Below are 21,133 nucleotides of genomic sequence, written 5' to 3' on the forward strand. Positions count from 1 at the left end.
TGAGAAAAACTCTTTTATTAAAATAAACAGCTTTAATGAATTATTGATCAAGCTATATATAAGCATCTACAAGGAAAGTGAGACTTCACTACAAGTGTATTGTGAACTAAGGGGGAGGTGAGGATGGGGCGAGGAGGGAGGGGCATGAAGCAAATGTTGAGAGCAGGGGTGAGACAGGAAGTGCACTCTGTCATATATAAGATTTATGAAGAAAAAAGTGAAGCATAACTTGGTAAGAAATTAGCAAAGTTCTGTTACAAAGGAAAATTAAAAAAAGAGAAACTTGCAAAACCAAACTGAACAGATTGAGAAATCTGAGCACTTCAGAAACAAACTGCAAATTTATCTTAACTTATCCACTCAATTTATTGTTTCATTTGGTTAATATTAATCTTCATTTTGTTTCAAAATTCTTTCACAAAATGCTACAAAAATAGCCAAATTTTATTGGAATGATTCATATAACTTTTAATGCCACAAATATTTTAGTGATTTTGTTTGTTATCATTTTTTGTGTCAAAAAAAATCTCATTGAAGCGTATCACTTTTCTTTTGCAGCTTCACACAATTGTACGTGACGTTTTATGGAATCTCATTCCAGAAGAGGTTAGTGTTTTAAAACTAATATTTTTTTTTATATGCACTGTAACTATCACCATGGAATACTAGAAAAAACTGTGGTAAAAACTCACTTTTTCTGTGGGTTTTTTTCTTCTTGGCAAATACCACTTATTGCTCAATACATAATTATATATAAAGCATTCTGTTTTGCATAATAATGAAATTAACCTCAGAATGCAGCCCTGTGTGCAGGATGCCAATGGGATGGTGAGTTGACTAACGATGTGGACCCATTCATTCAACACTTTCATTGGGGAGGAATGTTTTTTTCTTTTTTATTAAAATGAAGGGGTTGCCTAGATGAAAGGGGGTACTATGATTTGCTACCATAGGAACTTTCCAAAATTTGAGCCACTCACAGCTTGAAAACAGCTACCACAAATTAGAATGGAGGGGGGCTACATATGCACTCCCCCTCCCTGGGTGTGTCCTAAGATGACAAATAGTGATTATATCAGTTGGCAGGGTACCTTGCTTATCTAAAAGCACCTTTTTTTTTACTATGATAAATTTGTTGATCTACAGTATTTGGTGCTAAAACTATCATAGCATATATAGCTCATTAGCAATTTTCATTTTAAATAATGATGAACCTAGAATAATGATGTGAAATTTGAAAAGCCTTGAAAAAGTTCCAATTTATATTTGATATATACAAGAAAAAGGTGTTTGGGTGCCAAAATGGTATGACAGAAATCAAGTAGAATGATTTATTACTTGCTGATTAACCCTTGATGTGACGAAAAACATTAGGAGTGTCTCTTCGGCTTAGTTTACTTTATACTGAGCAATACTCAACAACTTTCAAACTCGGGGATTAACTCAAATTTGATCAAATTTTTGTGATAGGTTTTGAGGTTTGTGATTTCAAGAACAAATACCATAGATCAATGTGCTCTTTATATTTGCACTGGTAAAGCAATTTCATCATTTTGCCAGATAAGTTATTTCCTAAAAAAAAAAAAACGAAAAAAGAAGAAGTACAGTGCTGTAAGTTTGCTATTACTAGCTGCTGGCAGAATTGTCAGTGTTCGCAAGCATCATATCAACGCAGTTTGGAAGTTTCATTGCTTCTGTAGTAGCATGGTGAACGGCGCTTTCCCATATATACTCTGTACATACAACCATTGTGCTCATATGCTGACAGAATCCTACTTTCACAATTCTATATTCTATTCTCGTCTTTGATTTCACTCCTCACTTACCTGTTGCCACACAACTGCTGCATTCTTCCTTCTACAGTGTCTAGATCCATCTGGTAATCCTTCTAGCACTGACCCCTAACCTGGTGACCGGCCACTTCCAGTCTTCTACCTTCATTATCTTTTGAAGAGCTTCTGGATCTATAATCCTAACTTCTCGGTAAGCCCAATGAAAGTTTTGTGAAAGCTACAGTTTTCGGTTGAGACAAATTGCCGTATTTCACAGAGGATAATTATAGTGCTACATTATAGCGATACTTTCCGAAAGGTTTGGCAAAATACGAAGATGAGACACTTGATGGTAAAGAATGACCTCTGACCTTAAGAGGCAGAAAAAAAATTCATCTGCAAATTACTGCTGAATAACATTAAAACACAATTTTCTTGAGGGAAGGGTGAGGAAGGGGTGAGGAAGGGGAGAGAGTAAGAGAGGAGGGAAGGGGTTGAGGAGTGGAAATGAAAATATTTTTGCCACTCTCTTGACTCATTCTTATTCCACTTATACTGTAGTCATACACTGCCAGAGTTAATTCTTGTTTTACTTTCTGCTCAGGTGGCAAGCAAAAACAAGTTGAGACCTAATGTTTTCTAGAAAAACAAATTAACTTGAAAAACTTTACATTGGACAAGAACATGATACCAATTTGATCTTTTGTGTACATTTCTCTTGAAAGGAGTTCACAGACATTTATGAATACAAAATCAGAGTAAAAAAATTGGTTTGAAAATTAAGTTGTTTCCACGTTGATATATGTGCAAACACATGAACAGATCTACAAATCATGAAAAGTGCTATAAAAAATGCTTCAAGACCTGTGACAGAAATATTTTGTTCTGTTACTTTAACCTTTTAACCAATTATATATGTACCTTTGGAAATATTCAGACAATGTTGTGAATAAAGTTTTTGCTCAACCCTAGGACAAACCCTTTAATGGAGTGCTGCATACTTTAAACAACAAATAAGATTCTAGTTGTTAGGTGAATCGATACTGTAGCCAATAGCCAGACTATGTATGAATAAAGTTTTCCCTCAACCCTAGGACAGACCCTTTAATAGAGTGCTGCGAACTTTAAACAACAAATAGGATTCTAGTTGTTAGGTGAATCGAATACTGTAGCCAATAGCCAGACTATGTATGAATAAAGCTATGCCCTCAACCCTGGGACAAAACCTTAATATAGCCCTGTGTACTTAGAACAGCAAATATGATTCAAGTGGTTAGGTGGATGGTCGAGTACTGTATCCTACCAGGAAGTTAACTCGTATGCATAGTCCCGCTTCGGTTTCATATTTCGGGCAACGGCAGACAATACACATTGATTTAATACAAAATACATTTAAGGAGAAGTACAGGGAGGAATTTGGGATGTAACAGTGGGTTGGTGGTGTGATGATGGGGTTTGAACATTGAGGATGCCTTGTTATTTCCCTCCCCCTCGCCCAAACTTTCATCATGATTGGGATTGCCCACTGGTAACAAACAGTTTTTTAAGAGTCAAGCTGATGGTACAACAATCCTCGCTGAAAAACCGTAATTTATTCATGTTGACCTATTGGAGAATCCATGGTCAGCTGGAAACAGTTTATTTAAGGTATAGTTGTTTATTTATCCAGAAGGATTTACTACACTCTGAAAGTATATATGCTGTGTACTCGAAGGGTAGACCCACGTAGGACTTTGGTACATACTGTGTACTCGAAAGGTAGACCTACGTAGGACGACAGTACAGACTGTGTACTCGAAGGGTAGACCCACGTAGGACTGTGGTACATACTATGTACTCGAAGGGTAGACCTACGTAGGACGACAGTACAGACTGTGTACTCGAAGGGTAGACCCACGTAGGACTGTGGTACATACTATGTACTCGAAGGGTAGACCTGCGTAGGACGACAGTACAGACTGTGTACTCGAAGGGTAGACCCACGTAGGACTGTGGTACATACTATGTACTCGAAGGGTAGACCTACGTAGGACGACAGTACAGACTGTGTACTCGAAGGGTACAACTTCGAACATCTATTTGAAAGAATGAAGAATTCAAGACCTGTTTTCTCTTCCTTGTAAAAAGTGTTAAAAAGTATTCCATATTGTTATTTCCTACCTCTCACGAAGCATTCGTAGGATTGATGCGTTGAACAAAAGTAATTGGTGTCATTACTCTAAGCAGGATAGACAAACTATTGGAAACATGTCGGGTGAGTCTTGAGTTGATTTAATCTAGCCTGTTTCATTTTTTGCAATAGTAACTTTTGGTGAATAGTTTTTCGTTTCTTGCAACTTTTTGTTTTATTTTTGCTTAAATGTTTATAAATTGGCACTGCTTGTTGTGTTTGTAAAATATAATGGACATTGTGATGACGTTGAGGGTAATTTTCGTTCCCTCCCTCCTATCCACCCACCATTTTCTTTTTCTTATACCCATCCATACCTATGACAGAAATTCACAAATGATCTTTATTTTTCAAGACACTGTAGCTGCTAGCAAATCTTTATTTTTTACTTTAGTTTAGTGTTCTCTTAGAGTTGTTGTATTGAAGCAGTTTCTTTTGAAGGAAGCATCTGGTTAGAACCCAACCTGTTCTGTTTGTGATACTGTTGAACACAATTTAAAGTGACTGAAAGTGTATGTTTAAACGTAAGTTTGGACCATTCTGTTTCTGAACGATCGATGCAAAAATATTGAAATGATCCCTTGTACGGACTCCGAAAACAGTACACTCCTTTAATGGAATCAAAGTAAAATTTACTTTATTTTAAAAAACAAATTATGTTTTAAAAATGAACTTTTAAAAATTAACTTAAAATTTACTCCCTCTCTTACCTGTCTCCTCACGACAGTTGAACTCTTAAACATTGTTTTGTCTGACTCGTTTGTATAAATTTGGAAAGTTAGACTTGTTTCATAACTAGGTTATTATTTCCAGATTATTGACCATGAAACGGGTTGTTGTTACTGAAAGTTAGAATTACATGCTCCTCTTCTAGAAAATTTGGTTTCTTTACTAGTTAGTAACTAGTTGTTTCTGCATGGCACTATTATTGGGGATATTCCATTACGATTTACGTGAAAGTAAAAATGATCAGAAAAAGAATTTCTGGGAAGTCAGTCTCAGTGACAGAGATGTTCATAATAACTATTAAAAATGTAGCGGCATTTCTTTGTTTTAGTTAATATGCTCCTAAACATATTAACCATAATGAATGAAAGATCATCAATATTTGTTTTTCAAAGTTTAGTTGAATAAAACTATTTAAAAAATTTTCCCTAAAACAATTTTCCGGACAATGAGACTTATTGAGATTCTTCCCAGACATTGAAATGTTAAATGTCTCTATGAGAGAAAATTTTTATTTTATTTTTGATTTATTTATTTTTAACAATTTTTTTCTCACAAAATTCCCCACATACTGAAGATCATCTTATTGCAACAAAAACAAAACACTATAAAACTTTAAATTTAATTATAAACTGTTGATATTTATTATTTTAATTTGGAAAATTAGACCAGAAAAGTGTAGCTGCAGAACTAAGAGTTTTATATCTTGTAAGCTGCCAGTTGTGTTTCTATATATGCTGCTGTTTTTTGCAAAATATAATATGCAGCAAACTATATTATTCTCTTTCTGTGTTTGATTAATGTTATTTGTTTTGAATGTTGTGAACTTTGAAACCGCTGTTACACTATATTCTGGCTGTTACTGAATGTATTCAATTGCTGTTGGGAATAATTCTCTCTTCAAAAAGTTGTTTTATTTCTTGATTGTGTAATGTGAGAATATTTCATGAAACTACTAAAAATTCTGATTCTAAAAATTTGCATTAAAATAACTTCAAGAGTGAGTAAAGGGGGGTGGGGAGGTACAGTAGGGGGGGACATGAATTTACCTGGGATGTGAACACCATGACATTTCATTAACATGTATCCTGTCTCTTTTCTCTTGTAAGGTATGATGTGTCACAAGGTTTTTCATATCCATTGTGATGGGATATGATGGGAAAATAACAATAAAGTTACCTGGGATATCACACTGTGATATCTCACCTTCATATCTCTTTCCTTGTGTTTGGTATGGTACATGTTACCTAAAAGCTTTTCATCCCTGCAGGGATATAAAAGGGAACATATAACATGAACTTAACCTAGAAATGTCTAACCGTGACATCTCAACTTCCATCTTTCTTGCCTCTAGTTTGGTATATGGTATATCAAGATAGGTTTGAAATTTATAAAGAGTTATAACAAAAAACGAAGGTTTCTGTCTTCGTCCTTGCCTCTTCTTGTTAGTGTTGACCAATGTTCGTATTATGACGCGCGATTGCAGGATTCCCGCAATTTATCTAGAGGCTCCCCCAAAAATAGTTTCTCTTTTGGGGGGAAGGTTCCTACAACAATTCCTGATACTTCTTGCAACTTGCACCATAATACTGTAGTTACAATACTTGCCAATAGCAAGCTGGATATTATCAAGTTTTTTTGAGTTTTGTAAGGAATAATTTGAATTGGTCAAATAGAAAACAACAAATAGAAAACACTGGCTTCGTTAGTGCGGCACTGCACAGTGCGTATCATTTTGTGTATTGGTCGCAATGGTCGTCCATGTGTAGGCCCTATTGCAGTGTATGTACTATATGCCCGCTAAATATCGGTAGGGGCATATGTAGGCCTACGTACATCTTACTACTAGCATCATGAAACCCCCCCCAGACAAAATTTGGTGGTTGGGGAAAATCCCCCTCCAAATAAATTGTATGGAGGAATTCCCCTTTTTAACATCCTAGTGCTAACACTGTTGTTGACATGCAAAGAGGCTGTAAAACTTTGACCTACATGGCTATTTGGAGTGATGGGATAAAATAAGAAAGTAACAGTTTTCATGTTTCATATCCCTTTTCCTCTTGTCAGTTGTAGTGATATGTTGGGTCTGTTTAGTATTACAGGCCAAGGTTTGTCACTGCTGTATGAAACTCCCAATGTTTATTATGAAAACATGAAACCTTCATCCCCTTTGAATCCTCTCTATATATACCTATCTTGATGATAGTATTGCACTTTCCCAAGTAATGTAGATAGAGAAAAAACATGGCAATTTATATGGTGAACTAACCATGTCGTATTAGTATCATTGTATGTGATTATTATGTACTGAATACTAAAGAGTTTGCCATATATCCGAAACCCAAAGATGATTGATTGTAGAGAATTCTTGTTTTACAGAGACGTGTATTACCCTTGTTGTTTTGCAAATTGTTTTATCTCTTGCTTGCTAAAGATTTCAATGATCAACAGACATTTGCTTGCACAGTGCTGGACATACCACCATTACTATCCTATACTGAAGATGTTTTGTCAATAAATGCTGAGTGTGCTCTGTTACCCAGCTGTCATAAATCATTCCTTATTATTTTGTTCACCAAAAACTAAAAAAAAAAAAAAGATCCTGTAGTCTTTAGTTAATATTTTTTAGCCATAGGCAGGATTCCAAAAATGGGAAACGAATCATAATCATAGTTTAACATTAGGGCACATTAATCAGTAATGTTCATAGCTAAGCTTTCTATCATCTGGAGCACACTGTTATGAAGAAATAAATCATATCATCTGAACAGATTCCATTTGAGATAATGACACATCGCCCAGGCACCTTAACTTGGGTCTCTTTCTAAACATTAATTAGAAGACATAATGGTAGGCTACTAGGCCTACATTCCTGGAGGCATCTGTTCCTTTGGAGTTAAACCATTCTGTGTACATTTCTTGCCTGGTACTATAGTAACTCTTGCATTGACAGCTGTTATTTGTGTCATGTGCAGGCAAACATCTGTAGGCCTAGGTATTTACTTTATCCTACCGATAATAAGACAACAGCTGTGATAAATATGTTCCCTGTATTCCCCTAAGCTCATCATTATGCATGCCATGTTTTGTATTTACTTTGTCAGTTGTATATCTAAATGCATGAATGAGTACAGCGGATGTGATTGTGATTATTGTTGCCTGCCATTTTGAAGCTCTTAAAGGTATGCTGTATTGGCCCTAAATATGCTAGATATTCAAATATGGTCACCTTTAGTGTTAATTCTTTAACCGTTTTCATTACAACCTTGGAGGAAACTTTCCTCACTGGGACATTCAGTCATCTTGTGTGTTCCTTAAAAAATGTCTGAGAACAATTTGGAGAGTAAAGACCTCCAGGAAAGTACTTTTTGAAGACGTCTAGCAATTATACATGGTATAATTTGGGGCCTATACTGACTACCTTTAAGGTCTGCATCAGACTGGGGGCATATTTCTGCCCCCTTTCATATTAAAGGGATTTTCCACTGGCAGGCAATGTGACGTTAATATGGAAAATAGAAATATATTCTACACTGTATATTACATTCCTAACTTGAGAATACGGTTGTTTGAATTATTGTAAACACCTTTATGTTTTACCAAATGAACCCATCCTTTCTCGAAAGTGGATCGTAAAAGTTGGTCTGTGAACTCATCTTGTCAAGTGTTCTTCAAAATGTTTGGTTTCCTAAAGTAGATAATATCGTTATTGATTTTATCCTTGAAATGTGATAAATTTGGTACATGGACTCGCTTGTAACCTGTCAGTGTTTCTCTCTGCAAACATTTAGAATTTTGATCAATAAACAACAAGAACATTATTTTCCTCCGTGAATAAATGACTTTGACATTATAAAGAAAATGACATCTGTAGCTTAATTGCCATGATGCCATCATAGTTCACGACCTCTGCTGATTGCCAGGTGCTCGTCAAAGAGTTCATCAAATTGAAATGTACAGTATGTTTATCTCACAACAGCATAAAATACTATTACAATGTACTTTTGACATAAAGATGCAAGCTTTTCTAGCAATTTTGTTAAAACATTGAAATTCAATCCCCAGAATATACCTTCACCACTTTAGATTTCAGATATTACTACAAAGCGGGAACTAATGAAATGAATCTAGAACCAACAACAAGTGAAATACATAAACATATGAACAGTACATTTACGTGTTATTAGTGTTTAAAATGGTTTTTATGCTTCAGATTAATAAGTTCATATCTAACAGAAAAGGAAAAAAGATGAGATAAACATATCATCTTGTTTTTATTGACACATTTGTACAAAAAAAGGAAAAGCAAAGACTCTAAAAGTAGGAAATGTTGAAATAATATCGGGAAAAAATATTACGAAGTGTGCTCAAGAAAATAACTTGGCAATTAACCGCTGCAAGATACAGATTTTGATTTTATGTTTAGTCTTGACGAGGTAATATTTGACAAATATTTAATAAATAAACTTGAGAAATTAACAAATGAAGCTGTGCTGTAATTTTTATCGAAATGATATGTTCCATGAACATTGAAAAAAATTGTTAGAATTTTTCAGTTATAAGTAAATTTTTTTTTATAATTACTGCTAAGTGTTAAATGATGATTCACTTACTAAAATTAAGGATATGAAATTATGATCAAAGATAATTATAAGTGACAGTGAAGTTTTTCCGTTTCTTTAATTGTTATAAGTACTGAACTACTTTTAGGTGGAATATAACTTGTTTTTGAAAGTGTTGGTTCTTTAGAATTGAAACTATGTATCCATTATATGGCCCTTAAAGGCATTGAAGACTCGCCCCAAACCGTGTGCGGCCATCTGAAAAATTTAACGAAAAAGTGACGTTTTGTTCGTGACGCTACAAAATGCAGCTGATTGTACTGACTGTACACTAGTGTCTAATTACCGACGGTGTGTGTGTGTATTTTCTGGGATCGATGGTGGTGTTTAACACTTCTGTTACACCTCTTTCGAAACTAGGTCAGATTACCGGCATTAGACGTTTCTTTCTGCGCGAGTCTTTACACCCTTTCATGTTTTGCATCCATGTTGATCTATTTTACCTTCTATTTTCGAAAACCTGTGGGTGATTAATAGAAACTGAATGTTAAATAAGGGTATAGTTATAATTATTGTCAAGATTTCATAACTTTAACACAATTATTTGGCTCAAAACCTTGTAGTTCAGAATAGCTTTACTACATGACTGGCATTGAACTGCACCTCACAAATCATTTTTAATACCATTTCCTTTTTTTAGATGGCTAGTTACGCACTTGACCCTTGAGTCATACTCTGCTACTCGTTTGGCAAATCATCTTTATTTTTATATCCAGACTCAATCCTCTCATATTTTGTAGCAAGATTAGATCATTATTGCTTGCCATTCTGAAAGTCTGTCTCAGTTTAAGTAGAAGCTCAATTACCTTTCAAAACCAGAGGATCTTAACCAATCGCCATGGCAGTACTACTTTTTATATACATCTAATGTTTCCTCCATTGCAATTGAATAATCTTTCTATGCACACCATTTGATCAATATTAATCAAAAGTTGTCAGCCATTATTTACAGGGCTTCAAAGTAGCATTTATACACAAATTAGGTCGAAGGTCATTTGGGAGGTCCAAATTGAGAATCATATGAAACTATTTATCTGATCAGGATGAAAATCAATGACAGTGATCGTGCTGTTGAGGGTGGGGGAGGTCATGTTGTTGAGGGTGGAGGAGGGGGCTCAAATGTGTGCAAGGATATTGCAGCACATAGCTATATATTTTTTTTTCTCCAGCATTGTTTACACTCTCTGTTAAACAGACCTGGTTTATATCCACTTTATACACATTTGGAGATAAAAAAAAATCTCAAAGCTTTTCATCTATTCTGCCTGATATAGAAGGGTTTTGTTTTTCTTCTAGATATGATCATATATGGATCATATCACATGTTTGAAATAATGTGAAAGTGAGAAATGAGGTCAACATCAGGACCTCAAAAGTGGGGTAATTTCGGTACATGGTTACGAATAGACAAGATATTTACGTTCATGGTCTGACACACGTTTGATCAGTGACTATGAGTTACAAGAACATTCTAACAATGTCAATTGAGCATCACTGGTGCTCTAGTACGACTGTCAGTTAATATTGTGGTTGATTTATGATTTACTCATTTTGGGAAATAAAACTCGACCATTCAAACTAACGAACTAAAGTCGGGATTGGATTGGCTATGTGTCAAATAGTATAAAAAACGTAACTGAAAATCAGGATTAAAAAGCTGTTTCTAGATGATGTAGCATGAGTTGGAATCCTAGGAATGAGATAGCAGACATTAGTTATGTCCAGGATATCTCGTCTTGCGTAAGTTCTCACCTCGACTCAACGTATCATCAACTCGGTGACATTTAAGACTCTTTGACGAGCTCCGGTACCGACCATCAATGTGACTTCGTCACTGTTGGGGCATCGTCTTTCAGCTTGAAGAGGGACTCGATTAGACGAGTGTCACCTCAAGTGTGAGGTTCACAGAGATATTAAAACTGATGTGTTTCCTCTTCTCTTTGTTTCTTCGTAGGGGGAGACGGCGGAGGTGGCGATATGGTATCCAACGCGAGGAACGTGAAGTTGGTGGTGGTCGGCGATGGAGCAGTGGGCAAGACGTGCATGCTATGGTCGTATACGAGAAACGCATTTCCTAAAGAATACGTTCCCACAGTGTGAGTTTCCGGCATACGGTTTAGTATTGGGTAACATTTGAAGAGAGCGCTTAAATGTCTGCCGTTACAGCGTGTAGAGTCCTCTAGTGTAATGTCCTCTTCATGTTTCGTTTCGTTTATTTTAGTTGTTTTTTTCACAACATATATGCAACAAATGTAGTGAATACAGAGAGTTATGGAATGTGAAAGGAAGTGTATCAGGAAACCCTTGTGGGCTTATCTAGTGATAAACTCGCTGTACAAAGAGTACACTAATAACTGACAAAAAGAATTAAGAAAAAGAACGAAGAAAAAGAGAAGAAAAGAAGAAAAGGAAACAGAAAGAAAGAGGAACCTCAATCTCAGTATAAGTTGAAGTAAAATCTCTTTAATTTGTATTTAAACAAATTTCGGGAATGTTGTAACCTGATATTTTCATGTGCAGACAGCAGTAGGTATTGTAGTATTACACAGGGCCATGTGATTACAAATTTTGCAGCACGAGTCGAGTCAAAGGTTGATGGGGCATTAACCCTGAAGTAAACTGTGTGTGTTGTGATGTTAGATGTATGGTGAATTTCATTAAAATGGTCTGTAAACTAAGATCCAGATGAAGGAATCCCTTTGGTAATCAAAAGTGATCTATGATTTTCAGGGACGTTACTTTGACGCTGAAGCCAAACATTTGTCTCACGAGCGATATACTAAGCAAAATCACATTCACACCTGAACAGGCAAAGATATTTTGTTTTTGCTTATTAAATATGATTGAATTGAAAATTTCAAAATAGTTTGAAAGAAGCATCAGGATATTTTATTTTTTTATTTAAGTGAGAGAAAACTCATACAGAATTGATAGCAAACGGGGACAATTCATGAATCTCACTCATAAAACTGAATGTATAGAATTTAATTTTCCAGAATCTTCTGTTTCCTGGGTGCAAATATAGCTGTGCTCTTCAAACAATTTTTGAGCCCTGATTTAGTTTGATAATGAAGTTTAAACCATCAAGATATATTTATGATGGCACCTATGCCATCTCGTTTAAAGGGGCACAGCATTTCTTGCCATCATTTCTAAGGGCGTTATGGCAAATCGTAGGTGCACCGATGGTGCTGTTCTAAAATTCAAGCTGTGTCATTTTCAAGGGCATTGTGGTAGGTGCACCGACAGTGCCGTTTGTTAATTCAAGCTCCGTCAATTTTAAGAGCATTATGGCAATTAGGAGGTGCACTAACGGTGCTGTTAGTTAACTCAAGCTATGTCATTTTAAGGGCAATATGGCAAGTGGTAGGTGCACCGTTGGTGCTGTCCATCAATTCAAATTCTGCTTTCTGACTGTTAACTTGCATGGTCGTTGCGTACATACCACTCTCTGTATGCAATGACTGCATGAACTGTGAAGAGGAAATGTTTGGAGGAAGTATCCAATTCTGATCTGTGTCACTCACTCTATGGACTTAGTTCTCAGTGTCACCTGTAATTTGCTCCGACGAGATGATGAAAACCTCTGTTGGATATTGAATTTCTGCGATATCATTCTTTTAGAAACCTTGGCAGTAGTTGATCTGTGTTTATACACCAAAGATAAAACCTCTGTTAGATATTGCATTTCTGCAATAGACTCTTTAGAAACCTTGGCAGTGGTTATCTGTGTTTATACACCACAGATAAAACCGGAAGACTGTTCTGTAGTAAACGAAATGACATTGTAAGCAAAGATACCTCCTCGTACACCCAATGTTTGACACATAACCTGTGAGAAGTCGCAAATTGTACGTCATTCCAGTCAAACGTTATCTTTGGCCAACTGTTCTTGTGCAGTGGGTGCACTGTAAAATTTTGAGCAGGCTGTGGGAAAGACACGGTAGTTTGCTTGAAGTGGTCTTGATAAAACTGAATAAGATGTCTGCGTTTAGCCATCCGGTAACCATAGACGATGGGAGGGAGCACCTATCAATTGTTATCCCTGTCACAGTCATATCACTCCTGTTTGAAGCTTCTGTATTAAAAGGAGGAGCTTCAAGGAAACTGACATCCTCTCTTGTGCGAGAAAGTTAGATCGATATCTCTCTCCCTCTCACTGTCACTTCCAGTGATTCAGTTGCTTCAGCTAAATAAATTTTGAATATTTATCAACAGCAAATGAGAGCGTCACACTGCAACAGATTATGCAAATCCCCGCTAGCAAATATCTATGGGAAATATTCTTGTTTTGTGAAGGATATGTGCAAAGGAAATGTGTTCTTCTGCCGATGGAGAAGCCATTTTGTTTCGGACGTACCCTGGAACTGTGATATAAAACGTGAACACTGTTTACATTAATTTGAATATTCATGACAAAACTTAACTACATTATATATTGAATAAACATGTCTTCAAATACTGAATATGTAATGAGGTTTGATTGACAATGTCCTAATTACCAGAATAACATTTTGAAATTAGGCTAAGGTTTCCAAAAGGGCCGAAATCCTACAGAAACTGGGTGGATGGATTTTGTAAATTTGATCAAAATTCACATGCAGTACAATTGGACATGACTCATTTATTCTGAGCTTGTTTACAAAACAGGTTATAGTTGGTTTCTACGATTCTATCACAAATGAAATTCCTATCAGATCAAAACTTCCAGTTTCAAATCACGACTACTGCCGTTACTTGGTTTCTTAATTATTTTGCTAGTGACTGTCTGTTTCGATGTTTAACTTAAAAGACAAAAACTGAAACTCATTCATGGAAGATTAATTCTGCGGCCAGCTTTACTTGATTATTTTGGAAAGCTTTGGGACCTTGATAAAGTTATAGGTCACTGGTTATGTTCTTCAGTAGAGGAGGAATTTTCGATCACAGAAAGCAAGCTACTGTATAGCCAAAATTATCACATCTCACATACTATAAAAAAAAAAACCTAGTCATTTCTTACTGTTCAATATTTTAAGTTTAAGAGCAATGAACACAATTAATGCTTTTGGTTTTGGGTTTCTTTGGTTTCGGGTTGCTTTGGTCTCTTGGGAAATGACTCCTATACTTCATACTGAATGGCAATCAAGAACGAGTGTATCCTTATATAGCAATTTCAAAATGTGCTTCGTTTTTTTTTTTTTCAATCTGCATGAAATTTCAGTTCGGTATTGATTGATAAGTTAATCTAAAGGCAGTCTGTAACCATAGTGAATAATATCAAAATGTTCTGTAATCTCAACTGATGATCATAAGTTTGGTTAATGTCCCTCTATGCTGTCTTTGTATTTCATGTAGACACGCAACAATTCTTCTTCTTCAAATATGAAATAGAAAACTAACCCAGTAGGGGCTGTTCCTACACTATTGGTGTAACCCTATGTTTTTTGGTCATAAACCCAGACCACATGGTTACCATGTAATTTAACATGAAAGTAAATCACATAACACTGTCATACTGTAGATGGACCTAGCTGTTTTGATAAGCTGCCATTGATACTTCTATGGTAGCCATTATAACACTGTTACAACCACAGCTATTTGTAACTGCAAGTTCTAAACAGCCAGATTGAACTCTTTCTTTTGGGGAATCTTAATTTAAGCACCACCAGCATGAATCACATTTCAAGAAATCTCTCGTTTACTCGTGCTCTCGTTCTGACTTAGTAGCCTGTACTTGGTTTTTGCCATCGCGGAAGTGCGTTCTGCTAAATGAAGGTATTTTGAATAGAAGTACAGTAGTGCAAAATTTAAATGAACATTTATTCCTGCTCAGAGGTTTGTAATTGTTCTGGTACTCATACCAAGGGGAATCACACTTGTATTCATACTATTGTTCTCACACAAGTATGGTTAGCCCGACCTTGTCACAACCTCAAATCACATGAGAAATGTAGGCTCTATAATATGCTACATGCATTGCATGCATCAACATTTTAATCCGTCGTATTGAACTCTTCGTAACATAATGCATCTTTTCCTGGAGTAATGATTTGTATGTGAAGTAGTTGATTACAGCGGTGTTTCCTTAATAAATGTTAATAATTAGCTCTAAAGTCGTCCACCTGCATCACAGAAACTTTACAAACAAACCTGATACCTTTTAGGATATTATTTGCATTCCATTGAGCTCAGAATGTCAAATGTTATAAATTATTTGTGTAAACACTACAGAATTTGTTTTCATAGAGGATGGGTGGTTCTTAGCAAAATATTCCTCGTTTCAAATGCGTCAATAAACGGTAAAGAGTGGATAAATAGCAGCCTCAAAGATGAAGAAAAGAGAAAGATGTTACCTTCTGATGTAAACAGGAATCTAGTGTTATTAAATTACTAAAGTAAATGATTAACAGAAAAATGGCTGGGTAAATTACAGACAATAGAAACGAGCGAATGAGTTTTTGGCTAGTAGGAGATTCGAATCAGTGACATCAGATTGACCTCAGAGTTACAAACCCTGTTCTCTATCAACTGAGTTATCCCCCCCCCCCTAGTTGGTGGGTGATCCTCAAAAAGCCATTTCTTTTCTAGGAGTTCTAGTCACTGGTATCTTGCAAACAGTGTCACCATACATCATGCCCCAGTTTCATGTGGGTACAACTCAAAAGGGGCAAGGATGTGATTCCATGAGAACATGCAACAGGAGGTGATAGGGAGGGCATCTCTCTCAGGGAGGTTATAGGTACGGGTGTATCACTCTCCACTGTACCAATGCACCAGTCAAACTACAATCATAAACTGTATAGACCCTGCTGTGAGTTGCTGTAAATATTGATGTCAATAGCTGTTTTAATCTTGGTTTAATTAAATGTTAATATAATCATTCTTTTCTTTCATTTTTGCAGTTTTGATAACTTTTCACAACTCATCAAGATGGACAATGTTTCAGTAAATCTGGTTCTATGGGACACAGCTGGTCAAGAAGATTACGATAGGTTACGACCTCTGTCCTATCCACAGGTCTGTACGTGCGGGTCAAAGGTCATGCACTGATTTTAAGTTGATGAGTTAATATTATGAGGTCATAAATATGCTAGAGAGTTGCATAATGGTCACACATATTCAAACTCTGCCAAGTAATTGCAAAATTTACAGATATTGCTATTAGACCGTTATTGTTGATATCTAGTTTAACTAATAGTCGATCCAAAACCAATTTTACATTAACACTCTGACAAGAAACAGAAAACAAACATAGGATGTAGAGCCTCTCTTCAGATTCATTCAAACGTCATAAATCTTGTGTGCATTCTATATACAGATGAAGTCATAAAACAGTGGCTCCTATACAGACGAATACATAAAACAGTGCGTCCTATACAGATGAATACATAAATCAGTTTGAAACGGAGGATATCGAGTGTGTTCGAGGAACTCATCCGTTTGTCTGTCTCAATTGCACATGAAGTAGATAATATTGCTGCGGCAGTCAGGGCATAAACCAGGATAGTGTTGTTTGTGTGTTTGCAGTCAGTCAACGCTTGATTTATATACCATCAAAAATTGCTGGGACAGAAAACGAAATGCCTAGTTATGATGCTTGGATATCATGAGTGGTGCTTAAAATTAAATCTGTCACTTTTTCAAGCCAAAATAGACGCTCTATCTGAAGTTACCACACTATAGTATAATAAACGTAGCCTAGCCTTCTTTGTATGTAGTGTAGGGCTGCAGCTGTCATTATTGCAAACCATTCAGGCTGATGTGGAATAAACAGCTTATTGCCCGGTTATTTGGATAAGAAGGAAGCTTCATGAAGTGGATTGAGATTTGTAACTTGCATGATCCTTCCTGGGAATGGTAATATCGTATTGAAGAAGGTCATTTCAGGTATGAAGGTATGAGCAAATTGAATGACTGAATCAAATATCACTCCATGCGGAGTCAACAGATGGTACAACGATGGTTAACTTTGTAATGGTTTTTCCGTTAGCCCGTTCAAAAAATAACTTTGAAAGTGAGACAGATTAAACATTGTAATAAATACAGAAAGACAAAAAACCTGTCTCGAAGATGTTCTATTTAGACTTGATCAAGTCTCCAGCCTTGTGAGAACATTAAATCTGCCATATCTTCCAAACAGAGTGAGAGTTCTCTCTGCTGTTTGAGAAGATGTTCATGATGGTTATCTCTATTGCGTAGACCAATCGTGCTTGGAAATGTTGGGAACAGCTTTAGTTGTTTTCATTTTTGGCTAAACTGATATGTTTTTAACCAATCCTATTCTCGTATTCTTTTCATTTTCAGACTGATATATTTTTAGTTTGCTATAGTGTTGTAGCGCCCTCATCTCACGCCAATGTAACAACAAAATGGATGCCAGAGTTAGAACACCATGCCCCGAATGTTCCATTTATTCTAGTCGGTGAGTAAACAACTAACTGTGAATGATGTCTGTGTATTGTATCAAACTAACACACTACTATTCCTCATTTTGCGCTTTGTTTCCGAGAGTGCCGGAGATTCCCAGCTCTGCCTCGTAATATTGATGAGCCATGAAAAAAGCCTGAATAAGAGTAAGCAGGGGAAAGTATGGGGGAAGTGGAAAGTATGGGGGAAAGTATGGTAAACACACAGATCCATAAGCCAACCACACACTGCCTTGACTTGCCTTACCTTTACGACACGACTTGACTTGCATGATCTAGTGTCTGCTAGTTGAGGAGACCCACTCCCTTACTACTGATTCTCGCACACTGCACACCTACAGTAGGGGCAACATCTAGATCCATACTGTCTGAATATTGGAGCCTTTCCACATTATGAAGGTCTTGACGGGCCGTTTGCGACCGGCTTAGGGATACTGGGATATGTACATGTGTTTTTTTTGTAGTAATTACCACCCTCTCCCAAATCTCCATTGCACATGAACCGGTTTGCACGGTATAAAACTTTAAAATATTCTCTATCTCCAGAAGGCTCCTACTGCTCCTTTCCTTTAAGCGTGTTATTTGTTAAAGGCTTACATGCTTTTCCATAAACTTGACCTAATGGTGTTTGTGTTAGACTAAGTAGTCCAACCACTTCCACTGATGAGCCTCAGATTTTAATTAAAATGGTCATTTCTCAAGTTAAATTTGGTATAGAAATAGAACCTGGGACAATTAGCAATGTTTCTTAACGATCTAAATCACATCAATTTAAATCGTGTGCTATCAGGTAGGCATGGGAACTATAAAACAAAGAAGAGGAATAGCATGAAAGATAAAGAAACAATGTGCAATGCCTGTATAGCTATTTTATCAAAACTGAAAGACATAAATGATCTTTTGGCTTCTTCACAAATAACTATTCAGCTTGCTGTGAGTACTTTGCCCAGGTCCTTCACATATCAAGTCTTTCATTTACTCTTATGTAAAGAAAAATACGAGTGATGTTGCACGTGTTTATGTGATTTGTCTTTTGAATTTTAAAATGGTAATGAAATAAATAAGTGACTTGAGAAGCCCAATTCTGTTGTCAATGTAATATGGTAACTATGGTGATAACGCACTGTGGGAAATGTGATTGCTATTTGCGAACTGACAATCTTCAATGATGTGTCTGTTTCTCACTGATACGTCATCTTAATCTTGCTGACATATGAATTCCCTATAATTACTGACATGACCCTAAGTGTAGCATTGTGAAACTCCTATCTGCGGGCATGGCTGTGGCAAGCAGGCATGTTCAAAACTGTAGCAGGCAACTTCACAGTGACTTCAGTCAGAGGGTAGCCAGCAGGCAAAGCCATGGTTGTTACAGACAAGGTCACAGCTGTGGCAGGTCGGCAAGGTCACAATTGTGGCAGGTCGGCAAGGTCACAATTGTGGCAGGTAGGCAAGGTGACTGCTGTGGCAGGTAGGCAAGGTCAACTGTGGCAGGTAGGCAAGTTCACTGCCATGAAAGGCAGGCAAGGTCACAGCTGTGGCAGGTAGGCAAGGTCACAGCTGTGGCAGGTAGGCAAGGTCACAGCTGTGGCAGGTAGGCAAGGTCACAGCTGTGGCAGGTAGGCAAGGTCACAGCTGTGGCAGGTAGGCAAGGTCACAGCTGTGGCAGGTAGGCAAGGTCACAGCTGTGGCAGGTAGGTTAGGTCACAGCTGTGGTAGGTAGGCAAGGTCAACTGTGGCAGGTAGACAAGTTCACTGCCATGAAAGGCAGGCAAGGTTTGTAGCTGTGGCAGGAAGACTAGGTCATAGCTGTGACAGGCAGGCAAGGTAATAGCTGTGGCAGTTGGACAAGTTTATAGCTTTGACAGGCAGACATGATCATAGCTGACAGGCAGGTGAGGTCATAGCTATGGCAGGCAGCAGTTCATAGTTGTGGCAGTTAGACAAGTACATTGCTGTGGTAGGCAGACAAGGTTATAGCTGTGGCAGGCAGATAAGTTCTTAGCAATCAGGCAAATTCATAGTTGTGGCAGTTAGACAAGTTTATAAGCTATGGCAGGCAGACAAGGTTATAGCTGTGGCAGGCAGATAAGTTCTTAGCAATCAGGCAAATTCATAGTTTTGGCAGTTAGACAAGTTTATAAGCTATGGCAGGCAGACAAGGTTATAGCTGTGGCATGCAGATAAGTTCTTAGCAAAGAGGCAAATTCATAGTTGTGGCAGTTAGACAAGTTTATAAGCTATGGCAGGCAGACAAGGTTATAGCTGTGGCAGGCAGATAAGTTCTTAGCAATCAGGCAAATTCATAGTTTTGGCATTTAGACAAGTTTATAAGCTATGGCAGGCAGACAAGGTTATAGCTGTGGCAGGCAGATAAGTTCTTAGCAAAGAGGCAAATTCATAGTTGTGGCATTTAGACAAGTTTATAAGCTATGGCAGGCAGACAAGGTTATAGCTGTGGCAGGCAGATAAGTTCTTAGCAAAGAGGCAAATTCATAGTTGTGGCAGTTAGACAAGTTTATAAGCTATGGCAGGCAGACAAGGTTATAGCTGTGGCATGCAGATAAGTTCTTAGCAAAGAGGCAAATTCATAGTTGTGGCAGTTAGACAAGTTTATAAGCTATGGCAGGCAGACAAGGTTATAGCTGTGGCAGGCAGATAAGTTCTTAGCAAAGAGGCAAATTCATAGTTGTGGCAGTTAGACAAGTTTATAAGCTATGGCAGGCAGACAAGGTTATAGCTGTGGCAGGCAGATAAGTTCTTAGCAATCAGGCAAATTCATAGTTTTGGCAGTTAGACAAGTTTATAAGCTATGACAGGCAGACAAGGTTATAGCTGTGGCAGGCAGATAAGTTCTTAGCAAAGAGGCAAATTCATAGTTGTGGCAGTTAGACAAGTTTATAAGCTATGGCAGGCAGACAAGGTTATAGCTGTGGCAGGCAGATAAGTTCTTAGCAAAGAGGCAAATTCATAGTTTTGGCATTTAGACAAATTTATAAGCTATGGCAGGCAGACAAGGTTATAGCTGTGGCAGGCAGATAAGTTCTTAGCAAAGAGGCAAATTCATAGTTGTGGCAGTTAGACAAGTTTATAAGCTATGGCAGGGAGACAAGGTTATATCTGTGGCAGGCAGGAAACTTCATAGTTGTGGCAGTTAGGCAGTTTTATAGCTGTGACAGGCAGACAAAGGTTATAGATGTTGCAGGCAGGAAACTTCATAGCTGTGGCAGTTAGGCAAGTTTATAGAAGTGACAAGGATATAAAACAAACAAGTCGAAGTATTTCTAGCGTTATACCTCTGGATACTTCAAAACCGAAAGTTCCAAGTATATAAATGTTACAATATTATGTTCCACTGTAGTAAATGTTTGAATTGTTCTGTTAGGAGTTTATTTCTTAAACATTGCCAGGGTCCTTGAGTCTTCTGTGTAATTG

The 21,133-nt window shown here is 37.1% G+C and overlaps 1 protein-coding gene across 4 annotated transcripts in view; it reads left to right on the forward strand.

Annotated features, from left to right (window-relative positions):
• Nucleotides 1-21,133, forward strand: part of LOC139974837 (ras-related C3 botulinum toxin substrate 2-like) — a 58,494-nt gene that overhangs the window by 31,467 nt on the left and 5,894 nt on the right. For 2 of the 4 annotated variants that reach the window (XM_071982301.1, XM_071982299.1), the window contains exons 3-6: nucleotides 559-606; nucleotides 11,245-11,386; nucleotides 16,175-16,289; nucleotides 17,577-17,694. In XM_071982301.1, the coding sequence (XP_071838402.1) occupies nucleotides 585-606; nucleotides 11,245-11,386; nucleotides 16,175-16,289; nucleotides 17,577-17,694 (397 nt within the window). In that variant the 5' untranslated portion in view covers nucleotides 559-584. Of the gene's footprint in view, nucleotides 1-558; nucleotides 607-1,863; nucleotides 1,984-3,943; nucleotides 4,027-11,244; nucleotides 11,387-16,174; nucleotides 16,290-17,576; nucleotides 17,695-21,133 lie in introns of all 4 variants that reach the window. The other 2 variants (XM_071982302.1, XM_071982303.1) reach the window with 2 other exon arrangements.

This window comes from Apostichopus japonicus, chromosome 10 (genome assembly GCF_037975245.1).
Source record: "Apostichopus japonicus isolate 1M-3 chromosome 10, ASM3797524v1, whole genome shotgun sequence".
In the NCBI taxonomy this organism is placed as follows: Eukaryota; Metazoa; Echinodermata; class Holothuroidea; order Aspidochirotida; family Stichopodidae; genus Apostichopus; species Apostichopus japonicus.